We start from the raw sequence: 23351 nt of genomic DNA, 5'->3' as shown, positions 1-23351 counted from the left end.
ACAAATTTGCCTTGCGATCAAGCATGAATTAAGCCCATCATAAGGTGCTCCCCCTGCCCCAATCTGTAGGTTAGGTTTAAAACTCATCATCATCTGTACGCAGTTGCATCAGCCCTATACTGAGGGCTGATTCTGCTCCTCTCGCAAATGCAAATTCTCTCTCTAATGGAGAAAACCAGGTGGGGTAGATGTAACATAGAGATGTGCAGAGAGAGTTAGGCTTGGGTGTTATTTTGTTTCTGTGCAGGGTAAATACTGGCTGCTTTATTTTTGCACTGCAATATAGATAGATTGCAGTACAAACCACACCCAAATCTAACTCTCTCTGCACATGTTACATCAGCCCCACCTGCAGTGCAGCATGGTTTTGTCCATTAAAGAGAGAATTTGCATTTGCGAGTGAACCAGAATCAGTCTCCTAGGGCAGATGACATTCTGGGTGAGATTTAATAGGATGAGAGTTTCAGAAAGTGAGAGATTTGGGAAGAAATTTCCAGTTTTTTTAAAGCAGCAATCATTTACACTGCACAATCAAACAGGTTTTGCAGTGTAAATGATTGCAGCTTTAAAAAAACTGGAGATTTCTTCCCAAATCTCTCACTTTCTGAAACTCTCATCCTATTAAATCTCACCCACTGGGTGTAATGCATGCTGACATTTACCTCTGAATATTTTACAATTTTACCAGACCCCCCCCAATGAATGTTGCCTATGCAAGATCACCCCATTACAGGCCACTTACATATTCTGGTACTCGTGTAGTTTCATGGCGCCGTGCTACTTCCGGGTTCTACACTCGCCACAAACTATGTAAAATAAAGTAACTTAACTCCTTGCCAACATGGATAGTTCATACCCCCACTATCCATATTGGCATGGAGTTGATTTTAGACTCGGTGGCAAGCGTAGCGAGCCACCGAGCCTGCAGCATGGGCGAGCGAAGCGGGACTCAGACGCACGGCGCCATGAAACTACACAAGTACCCATATTCTCACCATACTTGCCTGTATTTATTTTATTCTCACAACAAAATGAACCCTAGAATGAATGAATGTGCATGTACATTAGCTCAGGCGCTGTGGAATATGGCCCTTATTCTGGTTCACTCGCAAAGTCAAATTAGTTCTCAAATGGACAAAACCATGAGCACTGCAGGGGGGAAGATGTAACATGTGCAGAGAAAATTAGATTTGGGTGGCGGTTTACTTCAAAGTGAGATCTATATTGCAGTGTAAAAATAAAGCAGCCAGTATTTTTCATGCACAGAAACAAAATAACTCACCCAAATCTAATTCTCTCTGCACATGTTACATTCCCCCCCCTGCAGTGCACATGGTTTTGTCCATTAGAGGATGAATTTTCCTGCGAGTGAACTAGAATAAGGGCGTATGTGTGTGCTAAATAAATAACTGGTAGGTAATAAATAAATAATTATCTATTGGAGAATGTCTAGAAGGGAGATACAGCTGATCACTGATGTTTTGGGGGTCAGTTCCTTCATTTTCATAGACTTTCATCATATTGGCACAACCCCCTCATAATTTACCCATGATATGCTCCTTGAAGTGGGTGGGATAGAGTAGGGTCTCCTACTCTTCCAGAGGTCCATGGGACATGGAGATGAAATGCTTAGACATGCTCAGCTCCTGGGTATGCTCAGCTCTGTAGCATACACTGCCCAAGAACACACAACACACTTTACAGTGGCTTATCCAAACATCAGACATCTGAGGACAAGCTTTCTGAGAGCTGTGGCAATATTAATGATAAATGATTTCCCTTGTAAACAATAAGCATTACTTTTAGTTTTAGTTCAAGTTACTTGGAAAAATAGTTTACTTCACTTTCAGTTTAAAAAAAATATATGAACATCAACTTCCTGATTTGCTCATTGGCCATGAGATGTGGTCTAAAAATATATATATATATATATAAAAAGAGGAAAATAAGCACCCTGCAGAAATATACAGGATATGTGCAACTTCCTGACCTCAATCTTGTCAAGTTCTCGGCTATATCCTTATATGGGTGGTATGTGGCCACAGTATGTAACTCACCCATGTTCACAGTGGTGGCAATCTAAGAAAACAATTGACCAACTATCTACAATATACTGTATATTATATTTGCATGAGACACAACCCTTTAAAATAGTGTGTTCTCACTAGTGGTTAGCACAGAGGTACCTGGCAGACATTCAGCCGAAAGAGTGGTGAGCTATCTTACAGGAATATAGGCAGGGCTATTTTTCAGCAGGCTCCAGCAGGAACTGAGGCCCTTATTCTAGTTCACTCTGACAAAATATTTCTTAGCTGGACAAACCATGTGCACTGCAGGTGAGGCAGGTGTAAAACCCCACCCAAATCTAATTATCTCTGCACAAGTAACACCTGCCTCACCTGCAGTGCACATGGTTTTGTCCATCTAAGAAATATTTTGTCAGAAATAGTGAACTAGAATAAGGGCCTCAGTTCCTGCTGGAGCCTGCTGAAAAATAACCCTGACTATAGGTGGTACATTTTATCTGAGCGTATGTTTTTTGGACCTAAACGCATCGTTACATTATCTCATCTCTCAGTAATATCACAAATGTCCCATGCCAGCCTCCATACTCCTGTGCTACTTGAAAATGATCATACATGGATCAGATTGACAGGCGAGATAAAGGGATTAGAAAGAAATTCAAAGAATGAAACCATACTACATGGTGAGAACAGCTGTTTGCAAAAGTTAAGGTGCATACACACGGTGCAAATTGTGCTTCAGATTTTGACTATATAGTATTCAACATTATGACCCTTTTCTTGCCTAGCAGTGCCTACCTGTTGTTGCTGAGTGATTGGGTGAAATTTAATAGGATGAGAGATTCAGAAAGTGAGAGATTTGGTAAGAAATCTCCAGGTTTTTTAAAGCGGCAATCATTTACACTGCAAAACCAGTTTGATTTTGAAGTGTACATGATTGCCGCTTTAAAAAAACCCTGGAGATTTCTTACCAAATCTCTCACTTTCTGAATCTCTCATCCTATAAAATTTCACCCCGTATTTTTATGCACAGTGATTATTTTTTTTTATTAAACATTATTTTTGTTCACATTTTCTTATTTCACTCGTCTAGTCTTCTGTAGTAAAAATTAATATTTATTTTCTTATTGCTTACCAATTCTTTCAGTCTGTAAATATCTCATTGTAAACCACATTACCTACTGTATGATAGGTGGCATTACTGATACGGAAGAGACCCACATATAACTGACCAAGCAAGTCCGCACCGCCGACAATAAAGAACTAGCTTTGTACTTAAATGTTTTTCCAATACATGGGAAATTGTAAGTGCTAACATTTAAATGACAATATGGGTATTCAAGGGGGGCACCAAGGCACATGTCTCTCCCTGTCATTTAGGACATTTTGTGATTTTATTTAAGTGCCGCAATACAGTGGGCAAAGATGCTCACCGTTATTGGGGAAGGGGGGTATAAGGAAGTTTAATTCATATAGCAAACTTTCTCCAACAGGACTCAAGGCGCTTTACAGACATCAAAATAACACAATTAGGCCCTTATTCTGGCTGCTCACAAAGCAGTGTGATTTCCCTAATTTGCGAGCATTGTAGCGCCATTCGCCCGAACACCCGCCTCCGCTATCCACATTTTTTCTCTGCAGTGCTGTGAATGGATGATTTGCCTATGCATCCATTTGCAGCCTTGCGTGAGTGCCCCAAATCATCCGATGGTCGCCGGCCATCGAATGGTTTTAGAAGTGCTCGCATATCTAAGTCACTCCCTGGTGACTTAGATTAGCGGCGCCCTTTTCCGTAAACAGGTCAACGTAAACGTGGGATGTCAGCTGCCCGCCCACAGAAGCCAGGAAGCTTCCCCCGTTCACATGGGGATGCCCAGCATATTCCTGAGTGCACCCAGACTTTTGTGGGTATGCCCAGTAAACCCTGGGTGTTCGCATGTGAATGACCCCTGCCCGTCTCCTGTATGCCCCCACCCCGCTGTGAGCACCTCAGAGACAATGCAAGTCTCCGAGGGCGCCCGCAGAGAAGACCTGCTTATGCTCATATCTTCTACAATCGGTCCCCATTGCGAATTCACAACAAGCCAAACAGAATAGAATCGGGGCCATAATACATAGGATTTGGGGAGTACAGCAATAGATAAGTCCCATAGACATAAAAGAAAGCATGGAGAGCACAGTAGGCATAATGTAGTGTTGGTGCAGGCATTTTGGTTAATAACTTCCAGGAGTTGTGTGTTCCACACTAACAAGGTACCAGGTGAGGCAGCCATCTTGGGCACACTGTGTAGGATTGGGGGGGAATACATTACCCCTAAATGAAATGACACAAAATGGGGTGATTGAAGTGTAGAGTAGGGTCCCAACAAGGCACTCAGGTCCATGTATTTTTCATCCCATCCACAAATGTACCAGATGAGGTACAGTAGCCATGTTGGTCACGCTACGAAGGTTACACTGTGGGAGGTGAGCCATATTATAATATAGTTTATAATATAAACTGAAAATGTATATGTAGTTCTCACTATAATCCTACAAAGTCAGGGATTTTGTAGGATTATAGTCAGGTACATGATTAACCATTCATACCAAACAGGTGATAATGATCATCAATTCAATATGTAGCTTGAAGCACAGTCATTAAATGAAACAGAAACAGCTGTGCAGATGGCTTAAAAGTAGATGAGGAACTACCAAATTCTGCTACAAAGGTAAGCAAAAAGATGTGGTTATACTGCATTAACAAGGTCTATCCCAGGCAAATATTTTAAAGCAGACTGGGGGGTTTCAAGATGTTCTCTTTTGAAGAAGCACAAAGAAATGGCTACATTAAGGACCTTAGGAACAGTGGTAGGCCAAGGAAACTTAGGGGTGGAGACCAATGGTGCGGCTATCACAGTTGCTGAGGTGTTCACACAGGTCAGTGGGCAGATAGGGGGATGGCATATAGGGATGCCCACAAAAACAATGGGTGCGTCCTGAAAACCACTGGGGGTACCCAATGCGAAAGCAGACATGGCAAAGCCTGCAGAGAGGGCGGCAGACATCAGTGCCCACCCCCCCTGTTTGGTCATCTCCAGATTAAATATAGATCAGACTGACTTTTATCTGCGAGCGGGTGAAAAATCATTTGATGGTTGTTGTCCATGGAAGGACATTTTGCTCATACGGCCACATCCGAACTGATGTGTCAGTGAACACATCCATTCACATGCAAATGCACCCATTTGCTCGGCAAAGGGGGGCAGGCGGCATATAACCACTCGGTAAGCAGCTAATTTACACTGCTTAACGAGCCATGCTCAATCACCATTAAGTGAAAGACTCATCATGCTTACTTCCCTTTGTCTAGCTGAGCCACCAGCTCAGAACTGGCAGAAACCAGCAGGACCCAGGTACACCCATCTACTCTTTAGAGAAGTCTAGCCAGAAGTGGTCTTTAAGAAAGAACTGCAACCATAAATGTGGTTATTTGTGAATCCGGTCTATATATTGGGCTGTGACTTGGGGTCTTTGGGCAGAATGTGACTGGCTTAATGTAGAATCTCATCATCCACAGATGGGACAGTGATAGGCTCCATTGAGTTCTGAGACGTACCGATGGTAGGGCTACTCAGGATTATGGCTATGCTAGTACCAGCTCTGCACAGCACTGGGATGTAGCAGAATCAGTGATGCAGGATCGCTGGGATGATTGTAGTACCAGCTAATAAGGATGACTGGGATGTGCCTGAACCATGGAGTGCGGTAGATGGAAACTGCACTTGTCTTGAGAATCCAAAGCATACAACAAAGCACTGGTGATTTGCCTGTGCTGTGAATCCAGATTTATACTCCTGGCTCTTCGCTGATTGGAGGAAGGAATGACCTCTGCTAGAAATCCAGCTGTCGATTCAATTGTGAGCAGTCAGCTGATAGAGATTGTCATAGGGCCATAGCTGGTTTTGGAGGGAACTCCGGTGTGGTGTGGTACAATGGGAAGACAGTAATGGCCGCATGCTCTGAGAGTGCGGGCTCACCCAATGAAGGAAGAGGACACTGACTGCCAAACAGACCAGCGGATATCGGAATGTGTCTGCGTTTACCACAGGCGAGAGAGTACCCAGCTGCGGAGAGCTGTGATTCTCAGTTTTGTGGCACCATACCTATGCTGTGGAAACAAAGCCAAGTGACTTAACGATGCATTAAAACATAGGAAATGGGGTGCAGGAAAATGGCAGCAGGTGTGCTGGCTAACAAGTAAAAATGGGAAATATTTGGCTGTAACAGAAAGTTTGTCCACCAAAGAGCTGAAGAGCAGTACAATAATGAATGTCTGCAGGCAACAGTTTGGGGCTACATTTCAGCAAACAGAGTTGAGGATTTAGTCAGGTTTAATGGGGACCTCAATGCTGAGAAATATAGGCAGGGACTTATCCATCATACAGTACCATCCCCGCAGCAGAACAACCACCCCAAACATATAGCCAATGCTATGTAGAATGCTCTTTAGTGTAAATAAGAACAAGTACTACATATGGGGCCAAAAAAAGCCATGATTCATTATTAAGTCTGTCTGTGATAACATAAAGAGACAGAATGGTTTGAGAAAGCCTACATCTATAGAAGATCTGTGGATATTTTTCCAAGACGTTTGGAACAACCTCTCTTCAGGGCTCCATTAAAACCTGTGTGCAAGTGTACCTAGAAGAACTGATGTTGTTTTGAAGGCAAAGGGTGATCACACCAAATATTGATTTTGTATACACACGTTGCGATCCAGCAACTGCCGATATATCGGTGACCACCGGGACCAGGCAGGGCACCATGCTGCAATGAGCAACATGGCCCTCAATTCGACATAGTAGAAAGACTGTGCTGCACAGTCTTTTTCTACTTTCCATTCTGATGCCACGGGGCTGCACATCCGGATCGAATGCAGCCAAACACAGTGCAATTTTACTAACTTGCTATTGATTTTGACTATATAGTAAAAATCGCACTTTGTGCATACACCATTAGATTTCTCTTCTGTTCATTCTTTTCACATTGTTAAATAATAAAAATAAACTACTTCTATTTTGAAAGCATTCTTACTTTGCATCCTTTTTTTATATAAGCTTGCAATCTCCATTAACGGACCCCATTTTTGGGCTTTGTGACGGTCTCATCTTTAAAAGCCAGTGTCCAGGTGAGCATTAAACCAGACAGCATATGTTAAGTTGAATTCTAGCGCAGACACGTGAGCTTAACATCAATAGTTGGTAAATTATTTGAGGGATTTTTAAGGGCCGAGATCCAAAAATATTTAGATCTCCATAGTTTAATCAGTATTAGCCAACATGGTTTTGTAAAAAAATAAAAAATCGCTCATGTCAAATAAATTTACTAGGCTTCTATGAGGATGTCAGCAACAACCTTGATATTAGAAATGCTGTAGACGTGTCTTCCTAGATTTTGCTAAGGCTTTTGATTCAGTGCCTCATAAGAGGTTGATAAATAAAATGGAGGATCTGGGACTTGGGGAATGAATTTGTAGATGGGTAGGGAACTGGCTGTGTAATAGAGAACAGAGAGTGGTTGTGAACGGAGAAGTATCAGATATGATACCAGTAATAAGTGGAGTGTCACAGGGGTCGGTACTGGGGCCCATTTTATTTAACATATTTATTAACGACATTGGGGTGGGAATACTCAGCAATGTTTCCATCTTTGCTGACCATACAAAACTGAGAAGAGTAATTAGATCATCCGAGGATATCTTCACGCTTCAAAGTGACCTAAATAAATAAGAAAAAAAAATTGGAAAATGAGGTTCAATGTGGATAAATGCAAAGTTATGCATCTTGGGAGACATAACCAATGTGCTATGTATAACCGAAGTGGGGAGGCATTGGGTAATTCAGAACTTGAAAAGGACCTAGGAGTCCATATTTATATCAAACTGGGGTGTAGTGCTCAATATCATATAGCAACAAATATGGCCAACAGGATACTAGCATGTATAAAAAGGGTATGAAGAGTAGGGACTCAAAAGTAATTATGCCACTGTACAAAGTATTGGTTAGACCGCATCTGGAATACGGAGTGCAATTCTGGGCCCCGCCCTATAGAAAGGAGATCATAGAACTGGAAAAAATCCAGAGAAGAGCGACAAAGTTTATAATGGGAATGGAGAATTTAAGCTATGAGGACAGATTGAATAAATTGGGACTATTTACACTAGAGAAGAGACGTTTAAGGGGGGACATGCTTAACATGTACAAATATATCAGGGGCCAATATAAGGAACTGTCAGGCACCCTTTTTAACTGCAAGGAAGGATTCTAGGACACGAGTTTAGATTAGAGGAAAAAAGATTTTGTTCCCTAAAAAGGAAACTTTTTTACGGTCAGGGCAGCCAAACTATGGAACTTTCTTCCTGGAGAGGTGGTGTCGGCAGATACAATAAATAAGTTTAAAATAAAGTTGGACAAATATCTACTGGTTAAAAACAATGATCATAAACTGTCTTTAAAGATATCAAAATACACTACGTATAACAAGGGATGAAGCTAATAGATCATACTCGCTAAAGGTTGAACTCGATGGACGCAAGTCTTTATTCAGCCTTAACTATCATGTAACTATGTAGTGTGATTGAATTGTAAACATGGCAATTGCTAAGTTATAAATTAGGAACTTGCTGAAAAATGGGTTCACTTGATGGGGGCTGCACTTTCTAAACACAAGAGTAAACATTCAGAGAGGACAGTGCTTGAGCGTCTTACTATGCTAGAAACAGTCATGAAGCACTTTGCGCCCAATAATTAGTTTCTCAGTGATGTCACCATTAACGTGGGAAGAGGAATATTGTTCAGCTAATGAAAATGGCAGTCTCCAAAGTTTGTGCACTTATTAATGACAACATGGCAGGAAAAGAACAACATTTCAGGTGGTGTTTCACATTGAAATCATGCTGCTGTCTGACATTTTATTCTCCTAAACATTAATATACATAAAACTCACACAAACATTTAGGATTTAATTCATAATTCAAATTGACAAAAGACAAATGTACTGACTAAAAATATAAAGAAAATTAGATATAACAAGAATGGCATTTGGAGCATGAACAAATAAAACTAAATTTTCTCTAAATTTACATTCCACAACTAATGATCAAATAACTGCTTTTCTGCTACCTCACTACCATATGGGAAAAATACAGCACATTCAAGTACTCCTCACTTGCAGTCATCCAAACTACTTTTTACTCACAATTGCATACAGTGTAATGTACTTAAAATTATGCTTTGCACTTGGATTTCAAATAAAGTTGGAAATTCACTGTGAAAAAGAAATATAATCCTTTATTGGCAATTTTTATCTTTAAAAAAAAAAACAAAAAAAAAAACTTTCAGGATACAAAATAAATGCAATGTCATGTAAAGCCGGCTATACATCTAAAGATGTATTTTCCAAAAAGCTGGTAATACTGACAGTTTGTGTCATTTTCCAGCATTTCGAAGAAAATGGTCAACTGTCATTTGCTCCCATAAATTACCAGGTTTTCTTTTCATCCACCCAGATTGGACAATAAATCTTTAGGTGTATGGCCAGCTTAAGTTTTGGGTCAGTACATATCTATAACTGTGTGTGTGGTTTACAATAATACAAACTTGTAAGCAGTTTAAGCGGATAGTGTAAATTATATTTTCTAAAATGCAGAAAGAAAGGGCTATAGCACTATGTGAAGGTAAGCAGTAGTCATCTTGCTACAGGTTTAATTTTGGTTTATGGTTCCAGTACTATTGGCCGAATTCACTGGATCAAAGCAAATTTCCCTCTAATGGACAAAAACATGTGCACTCCAGGTTCGGCAAACGTAACATGTGCAGAGAGATTTAGCTTTGGGCGAGTTACTTTGTTGCAGGGTAAATACTGGCTCTCTTTGCACACTACAATTGACCCACCTGCAGTGAAGCATAGTTTGGTCCATTATACCCCTTTCACGCAGAAAACAACACATGGGACAGGCAAGACTGGGACTGGCAAAATTGTCTGAGAGTGGTATTAAAGAAAATTGTGCTTTGCAATCCAATCCGAATAAGGCCTTATATACAGGTTTCTTACAGACTGGCCTAACATCAGTGTGCTGGAGATGTCACTTCTGTATGCTCCAACTGTACATCCATCTCTTAAGGCCCCCACACACTAGAACGATTTTTTGGCCAATTGTGCGATTTCCAACCGATCATCCGATATATCAGATTATTTTTAGATCGGCAATATGATAATCGGCAATAATCGTCTGATATATCGGACGATCGGTCAAAAAAATCATTCTAGTGTGTGGGGGCCTTTAGACTGACTAAGTAGATCATCAACACTTGATGCACATGTCCAAAAAACAGGTAACGAATAGGACAGTTTAATCATTTGATCCTCAGTTGTGGCCAAATGAATAGGTCTTGAATTAAAAAAAAGGTAAAGTCTACATATTTAGAGTTTGTGTAGCAAGCAATCATCAGTCTGTAGTTGATCTGCGATACCAGAACCTGGCCCTGAAATCATCACTGCAGGTCATGAATCCAGGGTTGGTGGGAGAGTGGACAATACAGCGAACTATATTATTGTGTCCCAGGGAGAGGAGGTTTCGGCGTTCTGCTGTTCGGGAATCCCAACAGCACAGGCTAATTGTCCTTTCATCAGGGAGTAAAACATAGTCTTCTGTGTGGTTGAATACAGCCTGTGTCCTGTGCACTTGCCTCCCACTCAGTCCAGCTCCTACACAGAGATAAAAAAAAAAAAAAAATTACAGTGGCTCTGCCTAGGGCATAGACTTAAAAGAAAATATGAGTAAGGGGTGCTCTGCTAGGTACCTACACAGGGCAAGGGCGGCCTTAGGAATGCTGTGGTTTCTGCTCTTAGCAACAGATGTGCTGTTTTTTCCTATTGTCAGGCCAGCCTCCGCACATGCAGGTTGTGGCTAATGCAGTTTATCATTTATTAACCCTCTCACACATTTTCATTATCATTCTCCATTAACTGGCACACTATTACCATATTAGAATTCAGTGGTGGCGCTAGGGTTGATGTCACCTCCTCACATTTCAGACCATACAACATTCTTAGTAAGGTTTTTGCACAAATATTAATTGTGTATATCAATGCATAATGAATGTCATAGAAACATAGAATTTGACAGCAGATAAGAACCATTTGGCCCATCTAGTCTGCCCCTTTTTTACCCTTCAGGTAATCTCAACCCTATTTGATCCTTATTTCTTTGTAAGGATATTCATATGCCTATCCCAAGCATGTTTAAATTGTTCTACTGTCTTAGCCTCTACCACCTCTGATGGGAGGCTATTCCACTTATCCACTACCCTTTCTGTGAAGTAATTCTTTCTAACATTTCCCATGAACCTACCTCCCTCCAGTTTCAGTGCATGTCCTCGTGTTCTATTACTTCTTTTCCTTTGAAGAAAATTTCCCTCCTGAACTATGTTAAAACCCTTGATATATTTTAAGATTTCTATCATGTCCCCCCCTTTCCCTTCTGTCCCCTCTAGGGTATGAAACACAGCCTGTCAGCAGCTCGGCTAAAAAAAAGTGTGAAAGACTCATGTCGAACTTTTGACCGTCGACCGTCCTATTGTTGACCTAATGCTTGCCTTAGCCACGTCAACCTATTTCATGTGTCTACCTAAGCCCTGTTGATCTTCAGTGGTTAACCTAGGGACCGAAACTCAATTCACTGGATGGTAAAAACTCAATACAACTTTGCCCCCTGCTGGTCACAAGTGGTAACTAGGTTCCCATCTGAAAAGAAATACTATAGAACAGTAACAATATAGATAATAGTTTTTCTCACTGGCAGAATGCACAAGTACATGACAGATTCCAATAAATGTAACTCATTTAAAATTAAAGGTTACTACCCTACTAAATGGAAAGGGTGATTTTGTAGTGTTGAACACAAATCCTTGAAATGAGCACACAGGACACCAGAGTTTGACTGACACACCGGAGCTCCACCTCTTTATGAAACTTGATCCGAGCGGTTTTCCAGAGATCTTCACAAAATGGTTCCCTACATGCCATCATTATACTCCTATCTTGTTGGACACCTACCCCTAATTGTGCTAAGCTGTGCACAGCTCACAAATGAAAGCGCATCTCGAAAAAAGGTTTAGCTTCGCCATGCCCTAAAAAGGTAAAAACAATTGCAACAACATACCTGTATACTTTACCAGCATCCGTCCAGTAGAGATCTCCCACAGCTTAGCCACAGAGTCCTTGCCACTAGAAAGAATGTATTTGGAATTTTTTGAGAAGATGGCAGAGCACACTTCTGCCCCATCGTGGGCCTTCTCATATGTGGTTATGCACCGGTTGGAGACTCCATCCCAGAGCTTGATGCTGCCATCTTTGCTGCAAGTGACGTACGTATTGGCGCTGGGGTTGTAGTTGACAGAGCAGATAGCGTCTGTGTGCTGATCTTGAGGGTTACAGGAAACAAAGCACTGGAAAGTGTTCACATCATAGAGCCGAAGCGTGGGATGTTGTGTGCCAACAATGATAAAGTCTCCTGATGGATGGAACGAGATGGACCGCAACATTTCTGCTTCCTGGTAAATTATAGAAATGATAACCTATTAGAAGACTGAGAGTGGGAGAAAAGTCCAAGTGTATGTAGGGAGGGTTCTAAAATATGTGAAGAGAAATGAACAATTATTTACAAGACTATAAGAAATGCGGAGCTGTTCTAGAAGACTATCCAATGTTTCACGTGGTGTTGCAGACGTGGAACCAAACTATTGTTACAAAATGTAAGCTCTATTACATGCAGAAACCACAATAAAAACAGAGCTCTGACATAAGTTTTCCTGACAAAGCTTCCTACTCAATATACCAGACAAAAAGATCAGCTTCAACTTATAGTCTAGAAATATCCCTATCTAATGTCTTTGTATCATTGGCTGGAATACATACGGCTGCCCGGGATTCAGAATACCGGCATCTGGAAGGAGGGAATCCTGACAGGGGTTATGTAAGTATACTTACCATCCCACTTACCCTCACCCTTCTCCCCCATAACCTCCCTGAGGCCTAAATATTACTGCTAGGGCCTAACCCAACCCCCATACCCAGCCACCTAAACCTAATCACCCCACCCAGAAGCCTAACCTTACCTTCTAAATGTCTAACCCTAACCTTTCCCCCATTTCCCTAAGTGCCTTAAGAAATATAAATATTTATTGAATGGGTATGGTATAAATCTCAAACAGTCGGGATTCTGACAGTTGTTTCCCTGACATCGGAATCCCAAATGTCAGGCGCCTGCGACAGGAAGGGGGGGGCAAGCGCATTCAAGCACCTTGTGGGCTCGCTATTCTATTCTCCCGCTGGGCTATTCTATTCTCCCTCTGTGTAGGTCGTGGATTGTCCATTTAAGTCTGGATTCCAACTGTCTGGCTCTTGACAGTCTGGATTCCAATGACAAAGAAACGACCGTCGGAATCCAGACTGTCGGCGAGCCTTTCGTCATTCTTAATGAACACTAATATATTGCTGGGTCATTATGATCTGCCTGCTGTTGCACCCTGTCCTTACCCCCTCTGCCCGCTGCTCCAACACATCTTGCCCCTGCTGCTCTGCCCTCTCCCCATCACTGAGTGGTTCTCCCCCTAACATTTGCCCCACCGCTCGCTGCAGCGGGAGCCGTCAGAGGCCCGGTCCATGCATGTTGGAAACGGGACAGACAATAGTGAATAGTCAACATACAAAAAAACTCACATTAGTGACAACCATTTAAAAAATCATTATTTGTCAAATTTCTGCTGAAGTTCAGTGGGTTTACATAGCAAAATGTCAAAAGATTGCACTAACTTGAGCAATAGTGCCAAAACAAGATGTGATTGTGGAGAAAGGTGATTCTGGTTTAAGGCAAATGCATTAAATGAAGTTGCTTCAATGCAGATCTTACAGTAAATACCGCCTGTTGAGTTCACAAATTCAAGGAGATTGTAGATAATGAAATGGTTAAACTTGTCTCACCGGCATATAGGTGAACACCACTGACCTGAATGTATTTAAAGGCTCTTTTGGCTGAGGGTTTGGAATAATCAAAGAGTTTCATGGTGTAATCTTTGGAGCCAGAGGCCAAGATCTGCTCTGTGGGGTGGAAAGCTAGACATGTGACCTCATCAACATGGTCATACAGCGTTCGGATGACAGGGTGGTTTTCCATGTTCTGCTGGGCTGTCTCGTTCATCATGACCTGGCAAAGATAGGGAAACAAGACTATGAATAATCTGTAATCAAGGATGAGGTTATAGAAGAAGGGAGAGGGAAGGAGGAATAGTATAAAAAGTGAGAGCTTTGTCCGTACTTTAACAAATCAACATCTATTGGAAACAAAATCAAGTATTCAGAATTAATTCATTCAGGAATTGTTTGATATGCCCCTCATGGCCATACAAATACTTCTACCAATCTAAGCAGCCTTTTTGTTAATTTTAAAGTGAATCCAAGTCATCTATACACAAGTCTGCTCTCTTCGTATAACCAAGCTTATTTCTCTACACAGAGAAGGCAGCCATTTTAATACCATACTCACAGCGTAGCCGAGCAAGCAAATCCATTACCAGTACTCATAAAGCACTGGCTCCAAGTAAATGGATTACTGTAGTAATAATAATAATGATGAAAATCAGCCATTCACTAGGAGTAGAAAACAATTCCCAAAACATGATTCCCACGTAGGCTTAAAACCCATATGGCCTAGGGTTCCTCCTTTCTGCAGACACAAGTAGTTTTTTCTCTTGGAAAACCAGGATTCATGTAATACAGCTCACAAGATTTTTGCACCCATACAGTACCAGATTTTTAGTCCAACCAACTAGTTGGATGAAAGTTGGTCTCGTGTATGGCCAGCATAAGCAACCAGCCCTCAAAGTGTCACACAAGTTAGGCCCTCTACCTTCTTGTGCTTTTCCTTCTCTGTACTTGTTTCCTACCTAGCACGGCGCCCACGATATTCAGTCGTATGGCATCTTATGCATTGTATCGCATCGCATGCCATATACCCGCATGCAATGCAATTTTATATTGTATAAGCACCCTAATAGGTTTTTTCAATGTTAAATGGCCCACTATAATATTTTTTATTGTATAAGCACCCTAATGGGTGCTTACAATGTTAAATGCACTCCCACTATCAACGCCAACCCAAAGCATGGCGAGCGCAGCGAGCCCGCGTGGGGCCACGGTATGCGTCCTCCGACCTTTTCATACCCCCACTATCCGCGTTGGTGTGGAGTTAATTTCATACAGTGTGGCGAGCGCAGCGAGGCCCGCGAGGGGACGCGTATTACTTTACATGTATTCCGCGTCCGCTCGCCACGCTTCGGGCTCGGTGGCTCGCCACACTTTATAAAATCAACTCCACACCGACGTGGATAGTGGGGGTATGAAAAGGTCGGAGGCCGCGTACCGTCGCCGCTCGCCACGCTTCGGGTTGGCATTGATAGTGGGGGTGCATTTAACATTGAAAACACCCATTAGGGTGCTTATACAATTTTAAATCGTAAACCATTGTATATGGCATACAATGCGATGGTATACAATTTAAAATGGTATAACATCGACTTCCATCGCATTGCCTACCATCGTATGGCTTATGGTATGCAATTCGATGGGCGCCATGCTAGGAAACAAGTACCTCCATCTCTTACTTATGCTGTGTACACATGGCCCAGTTCAGCGTAATTTTTTTTCTTTCTCTTTCTATTTCCATATCAAAAATAATGACATACAATACAACAGGTTATTGAAAATACCAGGCTAGAAAGCCCAATTTGTATAAATATTTGCATTTAGTAACAATCCCCTATTGCACATATATAGACAAACAAGACATACCACATTTATATATTCGTTCAGTGTTACCCATTCCTTTCTACCGATGTTTACCAGGAATGATCCAATAAAGTCTAATTCTTATCTTAAGACTATCTCCTAAGATGCATATGTAATAAATTGATAAATAATATCCCATCGGCAACAGCTTACCACGTGTATTTACCATCTTGGAAAGTAGTTGTCCAAATCAAATCAAAAAGGATACCGGATCAAACAGTGTTTGCTGCAGTCAATCCCAATGCACGGCCCTGCTGCATCGGAAGCAGAAATAGACCGGAGACAAGTCTATTTCTGCTTTGTTCTGATCAAAGCAAGTTCCATGCTGCTCAATCCAGCATCCCCCCTTCCGCTATCCTCGTGCCATCCCTCGCTTCCTCCTGCTCGATGCTAGCAATTCGCCGGAAATCGATATGGAATCAGTATCGATGGCCGCCGGGGTTGAACTATGTATACGTGGCTTGAGACTGTATACCTGGGGTAGCCAACCCTAGTCCTCGAGAGCTACCAACAGTGCATGTTTTGCAGGTCTCCTCACAGAATCACAAGTGAGCTAATTAGCTCCATCTGTGCATCTTTTAAAATGTGTCAGTGATTAATGAGTGCAGCTGTTAGGTTGTCTGAAAAATGTGAACTGTTGGTAGCTCTCGAGGGCTAGGGTTGGCTACCACTGCTCTATACCATCCCAGTGGACGAGGATGATAATGTTCCCGCCAGGCTGTTTTAGCGGGGCGCTGCGCCCTGCCCCTCTAGCAGCGCCCCGCTAAAACAGCCTGGTGCCTGCCCGACTCCTTGCACGGGGAAGCCCAGCGCCGCCTTAGACGGCGATGCCCGGCGCTTCCCCGGCATCAAGGCACCTTTCCCCCTGTGGTGACGGCATCTTCGGCGGGGCCAAGCCCACCCCCTTTAGTGACGTCGGCGGTCCGGGACCGCCCACAAGTGTGACGTCGGCAGCCCCAGACCGCCCCCCTGCCCGGCAAAATTCCTAGAGTGAACACTAGATGAGGAATATAATATTGTGCCGAGCGCAGCGGTACACTTATACGGTGTCCATGACAACCTAGACAACCCAAAAAAAGTAAAGAAAAATCATGTTGGCATTATGACTATCGACCAATGTTGGTCGGTATTATGACTGTAGGTAAATCATACTGAACCCCTCTAAAAACATTAATGCTTTTAGCTTGACCTACTCTCAGGCATTAGCATTTTTAGGTATTAATATTGTCTAATAAATGTTTCTTATTTTTAGCTATTGCACTTGTTTTTGACTCTGTGTTCTATTGACATCTATGCAGCTGTTTGATGCAGAGATGAACTTGATTTATCATTCAGGGTTGAAGTTGACTGATCCTACAAGGCAAAGCAACCTGCAAGCACCAAAACTGTTGCGCCGTACTGACAAACATGCCTTTTACACAAGGCAATCAGAGTACTGCAGTAGTACAATTTATCTTATAAAAACTACTACTATTTCTCATTTGTCAGTTTACGAACATTTGACAGTATACGAATGCTGTACCTCAATCGGCATGGCACTTTTAGCCAGCATCCGCTCGGTGTCCAGGATCTTTATGGACGCGTCGGCTGATCCAGTGGCAATCAGCTGTCCATCTCTGCTGTAAGTGGCCACACGACAGGGACCCTTGTGTGATGTTACGTAGCAGGTCTCATACTCTGAGGCTTCTGGAGACATTGTCTGTACATCTGCATCGTACTCAAGGTCAATGCCTGTGCCGGGAGCCACTGTGTCAGAGCGGCCTATGGCATACTGAACTGCACTGTCATCGTTCTCCATGCCTTCAAACAACAAGACAAACTATGAAGATCCATTATCAAAATGGAACATGAAAATTGTACAATATACTTTATATGTATTTAAATTACATAGAATAGATGCCATGACACAGTGCTATGAGGCAGTAATGCTAAGCATTACACCATCTTTATTGCTGCATCATGGTTCCAGACATTAAAATGCAACAGTAAAAGCTCTTAATATAATAAAATGTAAAATTTTGCATCAAGAACATAATAGTTAAAAAAAACAATGTTATTTAAATCATATAGCCTGCAAAGTTAATATACCGTAAGTACATGGCTAAATTAATTTGTTACATTATGTCTAGTATCCATCATCAACTCCTCTTCAATGGAAGGAGTATTATTTAATTGGATGCTCACATAAATGTGTCATCTAACAGTGTCATTGGTTGTAAAAACCCATGGAATGAGTAGATCTTTAAGTCGGAGAGACTAAGGGCCTGATTCTGGTTGACTCGTGTAAATTCGCTGCTTAGAGCTAAGGCCGCCTGCCAGTTGAGCGAATTCCGGCCCCCACTGTGTGAATTTCCCCGCCACATTGTGAATGGATGTTTTGCATAAACATCCATTTGCAGGGGAGCATACGGGTGGGGGAAATGATCCATTTTTCCCCTGTTTGCAAATATAAGTCAGTCTTGACCTATATTTGCGGTGTCCCGGGTCCGAGAACGTGGCAGACAGCGGACATCCTGGCAGCACAGCCCCTAGTCACTCCGACTAGCAGGCAGCTGCCCTCCTGCGTTGGCACCCACCATTTTTGTGGGAACGCCGATGAAAACCCAGGGCATGCCTCCTGCCTGCCTCCAACTCGCCCCTCCCCCCAACCCTGTGTAAGTCGTCGAAAAGCGCTCACACATCAGCCCTGCACATGCATGCACAGAGGCAAAACATCGGTTCCCGGTGTGATTACGCCGTGGACCGATCAAACTAGAATCATCCCCTAAACACAACAATCTGGTCCTTCATTCTCAGTCACTCTTTCAGTCTAAAGGAAAATACATATCAGGAATGTGGTTATGAACTAGTGGCTGCTCCAATAAGTATAAGACACTATCAATCAGAGAGGCCAGACAGGTTGATGTTGGACCCTTGGCCTCAAGTTACATCTATGTAGTGTGCAAGCAGCCTGGCTCTGTAATCACAGCTGTATCAGACATTTCTACTCACCCACTTTGATGAGATGGAGTAACTGTTCTGAAGGAGCGCAAACTGAATTCAGTTTAACTTCATTGATCAGACCATTAGCAAGGTTAACGTGTCCATCGTAGAGCAGCTGGCTGATTATTAGCTTGTAGAGCTGATGGCGATCTTTCATTGTTACCTTATATCTATACATTGTAGCAGGTGAGTGCAATCTGCAAAACAATTTAAAAAAAAAATAAGAATAATTATCCTCAGAGAATATTGAAAAAAATGCACACAATATGGTATTTTTAGAAAGCTAATTAAATATTTGTGCAATAATTAAATATTATGTACACTCAAAACATCTAAAGGTGGTGCCATATACTAGAAATCATGTATCTCGTGAGGCATCACCTTTTAATGTTTTAAATGGTAGTGCAGTTTAGTTCTACACTGTTCAGTGGTGAAGTGGTTTGATTATTTATTGTCACGGTGACCTAGATGCCCTCACAGTTGTTTGTGCTTGTGTGTGGCGACCACACAAGCAAGTATATATAGCACTGTATATTGTATCTAAAAGAGGGAGTGGGGCTAAAATGATGAAAATCAAGCCATTTAGCCCCTCCCCGAAGAGCTGTGAAACACACGGCATTTACCGTGATGGGGCGGGGCTGAAATACATCAAGCTCTGCCCCACCTCCAGAGAGTCTCCTCTCTGGGCTTCTCCCAGAGAGGAGACTCTATAAAAGTAGACAAGTATGACTAAAACGTTGGTAGAGGGTGGCTGTCTGTGCCACTCCTCCCAATATGCTAACATGGTGTTGTGAAATATTGATTTGATTGAGATTTCTCCACTGTTCATTCACCTTGCATTTTTGTTAATTGATAAAAACTATTAACACTTCGAATTTTGCTACATTTTCACCATACCTGCCTAAAACTTTTGCACAGTACTGTGTACATTTGTTGTCGTACCCGGCTCTGCTCATCAGTGGTGTAGCTAGGTGCCACGGTGCCCGGAGCAAGGGCATGTTTCGCGCACCCCCCCCTGACAGCGACACAGAATGGCAGGGAGATGATATGGAAACGCAGAACTGTAGGGAGAGGATAGAGAGAGACGCAGAACTGTAGGGAGAGGATAGAGAGAGACGCAGAACTGTAGGGAGAGGATAGAGAGAGACGCAGAACTGTAGGGAGAGGATAGAGAGAGACGCAGAACTGTAGGGAGAGGATAGAGAGAGACGCAGAACTGTAGGGAGAGGATAGAGAGAGACGCAGAACTGTAGGGAGAGGATAAAGAGAGACGCAAAACTGTAGGGAGAGGATAGAGAGAGGCAAAACTATAGGGAGAGGATAGAGAGAGACGCAGAACTGTAGGGAGAGGATAGAGAGAGACGCAGAACTGTAGGGAGAGGATAGAGAGAGACGCAGAACTGTAGGGAGAGGATATACATAACGCCCTTAGTGAGAAAATAAGATACCGGGTGACAGGGAGTTAACAGAGATGCAGGGCTGCAGGTAGGGAAGGGAAACACCACAGCACATTTGAATAAAATGCAGTGACAGTGAAAAAAGGCACATATATTAAACATCAGCTAATGCTGTGTACACACAGGGGCGATAGGGGCTATAATCGCTGGGAATATGGTCGCAGGCGACCATATTGCCAGTGATTGGAGTGCGCACCAGCGATAAATCGCCGGGTGCCCGCTCCCGTTTTCTGCCCCATTGTAATCGCTGGTCGCAGGAGCTTGCTCCTGCGACCAGCTAATTACCTCTGCAGCTCCCCCAGCAGAGGTCCTTTTCATCAGCGACCATCTCTGGTCGCTGATGCAAAGGAGACACTGGGCAATATATTGCTCAGGAATATATTGCTAGCAATATATTCCTGGGCAACATATCTCCCCCTGTGTGTACGGGGCTTTACTGCTGACTCTACAGCAATTGGCAACAATGACATCCAAAAACTCTCTGATAACTGATCTGCTGACAGGCAGGTACAGGGGCACCAATGTGGCTGTGCCCATGCTATGCGCACCATGTGGGTCCACACCTACTGGTTTCCCTGCATGCAGGAAATACAGTACATCCATCCATAAGTCCATTGCCTCATACAGTACATACATATACTGCCTCCATACACATACACACACACACACACACACACACACTACTTTCATACATAACTACACTGCCTCCATAAATACACACACAAATACATAAAGTACATACATTAATACATACACTCCCAACATACATACATACTACATACAGTACAATACCTCTCTCATACATGCACAACCACAAACTGCATCCATTCATACATATATCCACCCTGCCTAGTCCACAGTCTGGACACACTGTGACAACTATCATTGCTGCACCACAAAAAAAAAAAAAGGAGCATCCTACCGCTGACTGGCATGGCGCTGAGTGTGTGTGTGGGTTACTGCACGCCGCTGCTAACTACTTCTTCCAGCACCCGATGCCTCAGGCAACAAGAGGTTAACTCCCCCCCGCTAGGAAGTCAAAGCAAATCCGCTGTTGCTGGCGGGAAAGCACCGCTCCAACCCTGACGCTACCGCCAGCTCCATAGCACCGCTATCGCTGGTGAGGGTGGCCGCTGCTGCCTGATTACTGGAGCATGCTAAAAAAGGGAGCGGATGGGGGAGGCTGTGGGGAGCATGACTCCGGCACCATTTGATGTCTCTGCGCCCAGAGCTCGTGCTCCACCGGCTCCGCTCCCTACGCCTCTGCTGCTTAGGCATTATTTTGCCAGTCATGTCCAAGTGAATCTTTTCTCCTAGACATTGTGAAATCTCAAAAAAATTATTGATGACAGATTGTGAGAATACTTAGCCTAAAACTTGCCTGTGGAAATTACCTACACATAGTGAAATACGCATTGCAAGGGATTCAGTGGTTTTGGAGTTTATTGCAATCAGACAAGCATAGTTTCTTATTTATGAGATAGACAGACATCACTGACTCAAACTATAAATAAGGAGTCCGTAATAAGGATTTGTTATACCACTTTCAGATCACAAAATGCAGGGTCGCACCGGGACTGATACAATTCAGTCCTGAAGCAACCCTGCATTTTGCACTTTCTGGCCTCTTCAGCGATTGGCGCGGACACTGCTCTAAGCACTGCCTCCTCCATCAGTGTGAATGAGAATCGGGTCACTCGACCCAATTAATCCGGTCACACTGCACAGCAACCCTGCAAAGAACCGGTAAGAACCCTGCTTTATTACCGGTTCGTAATGCTGGGTTGCTGCCATTTTGCTGAACCAGGTAAGCCCTTTCAGATCGCACCTATTACTGGGTCATACCAGCAACAAACCCGGCATGAACCCGGTAATTAGGTTTTTAGTTAGGATTAGATGGAAAAATCCAATGACAGTACAGCTTTCCTTCAGGAGGGCATGGGGGCGGCTGTCCGTCAGGAAGGCATGGGGGCGGCTGTCCGTCCGGAGGGCGGCTGTCCGTCAGGAGGGCATGTGTGCGGCCGTCACGCAGGCATGTGTTTCTTTTCTGTCAGTAGTGTCTCTGTGAATGATGTGGGTGCAGCTCTGACTCGGTGATGACATTTTGGTGACAGTCGGAACTCGGAAGATAAGATGTGAGAGCTTTGGGAAATAATGTAGGGTCATGTGATACATCGTGTCCAATAAGGTTAGTGGAATTTTTGGGGTATGGGTGAAAACCGGACCAGGACAAAACCCCCGGACCGCCGGACCAGACATCAAAGTCTGCATTTTGGAGCTTGTAGCGTCCGGTCCGGGGGGGTGTCCTGTCCGGGGGGCTGCCTGTGACACCTGTCACCAGGTAGAGGAGGAGGGGTAGAATAAAGCCTCCCTGTATGGTCCGGGCATGTAGCAAAAACCGGACGGTCCGGACCACACGGGGAGGCTGTATTCTCCCCTCCCCCATGTCCCTGGTGATAATTATCCCAGGGATTCCCCCGGACAAGACACCCCCCGGACCAGACCCTACAAGCTCCGGACTGCAGATTTTGATGTTTTGTCCGGCAGTCCGGGTCCGGTTTTTACATAGTCCCGAATTTTTGTGATAAACAAAACAGTTTATCTCAACGAGACTTTCTCATGTATAATTATATACAGCATTTCAAAATCACTGTTCATTACTAGCACATGTCCCAAGAAAGCAACTAATTTCCCTCACTGAGCCGCAGCTAACTAATCCTGCTCAGGCATTTCTGCCAACTGCATGCCCTGTGTACAGTGTATACTCACAGCTGGGTGACGGTGAATTACTAGCGCTGACGGCGAATGAATGAGAGACTGCAGCAGGGCTACCGGATTTCTCTACGTCACTGGCGCGATGCGGGCAACTGCTAAACACGTCACGCGTTCCCTTCATCCCCGTGCCCCCGCATCAGTAGTACAGTAACCGCGCATGCGCTATCTGACACTAATCCCGCCCCTGGTTTACGTCAAACCTATCCGCCCGCCTACAACGGTTTAT

General features: G+C 43.3%; 1 protein-coding gene across 1 annotated transcript; it reads right to left on the bottom strand.

The window, feature by feature from the left end:
* Window positions 1–9382: 9382 nt before the first annotated feature.
* CSTF1 (cleavage stimulation factor subunit 1) lies at window positions 9383–23308 on the bottom strand. The gene is made up of 6 exons (XM_083146534.1): window positions 23120–23308; window positions 18903–19090; window positions 17434–17711; window positions 14074–14271; window positions 12229–12619; window positions 9383–10772 (listed from the first exon to the last, which is right to left on the bottom strand). Exons 2-6 carry the CDS (start codon window positions 19069–19071, stop codon window positions 10513–10515), a joined length of 1296 nt encoding a protein of 431 aa, XP_083002660.1. The 5' UTR covers window positions 19072–19090; window positions 23120–23308; the 3' UTR covers window positions 9383–10512.
* Between the last annotated feature and the right edge of the window lie 43 nt (window positions 23309–23351).

Source organism: Crinia signifera, chromosome 6 (genome assembly GCF_055691185.1).
Source record: "Crinia signifera chromosome 6, ASM5569118v1, whole genome shotgun sequence".
NCBI lineage: Eukaryota > Metazoa > Chordata > Amphibia > Anura > Myobatrachidae > Crinia > Crinia signifera.
The sequence above is the reverse complement of the archived record's forward strand: the minus strand, read 5'-3'. Positions and strand labels throughout refer to the sequence as shown.

What these genes read in the sequence shown, in the direction of transcription:
- CSTF1 (XM_083146534.1), bottom strand. Translation starts at nt 19,071, where the DNA reads ATGTATAGATATAAGGTAACAATGAAAGATCGCCATCAGCTCTACAAG. An exon ending in AAAGTGCCATGCCGATTGAG is followed by an intron (nt 14,272 to 17,433) that starts GTACAGCATTCG and finishes TATCTTTGCCAG; the next exon opens with GTCATGATGAACGAGACAGC. An exon ending in GAGCCTTTAAATACATTCAG is followed by an intron (nt 12,620 to 14,073) that starts GTCAGTGGTGTT and finishes ATAATTTACCAG; the next exon opens with GAAGCAGAAATGTTGCGGTC.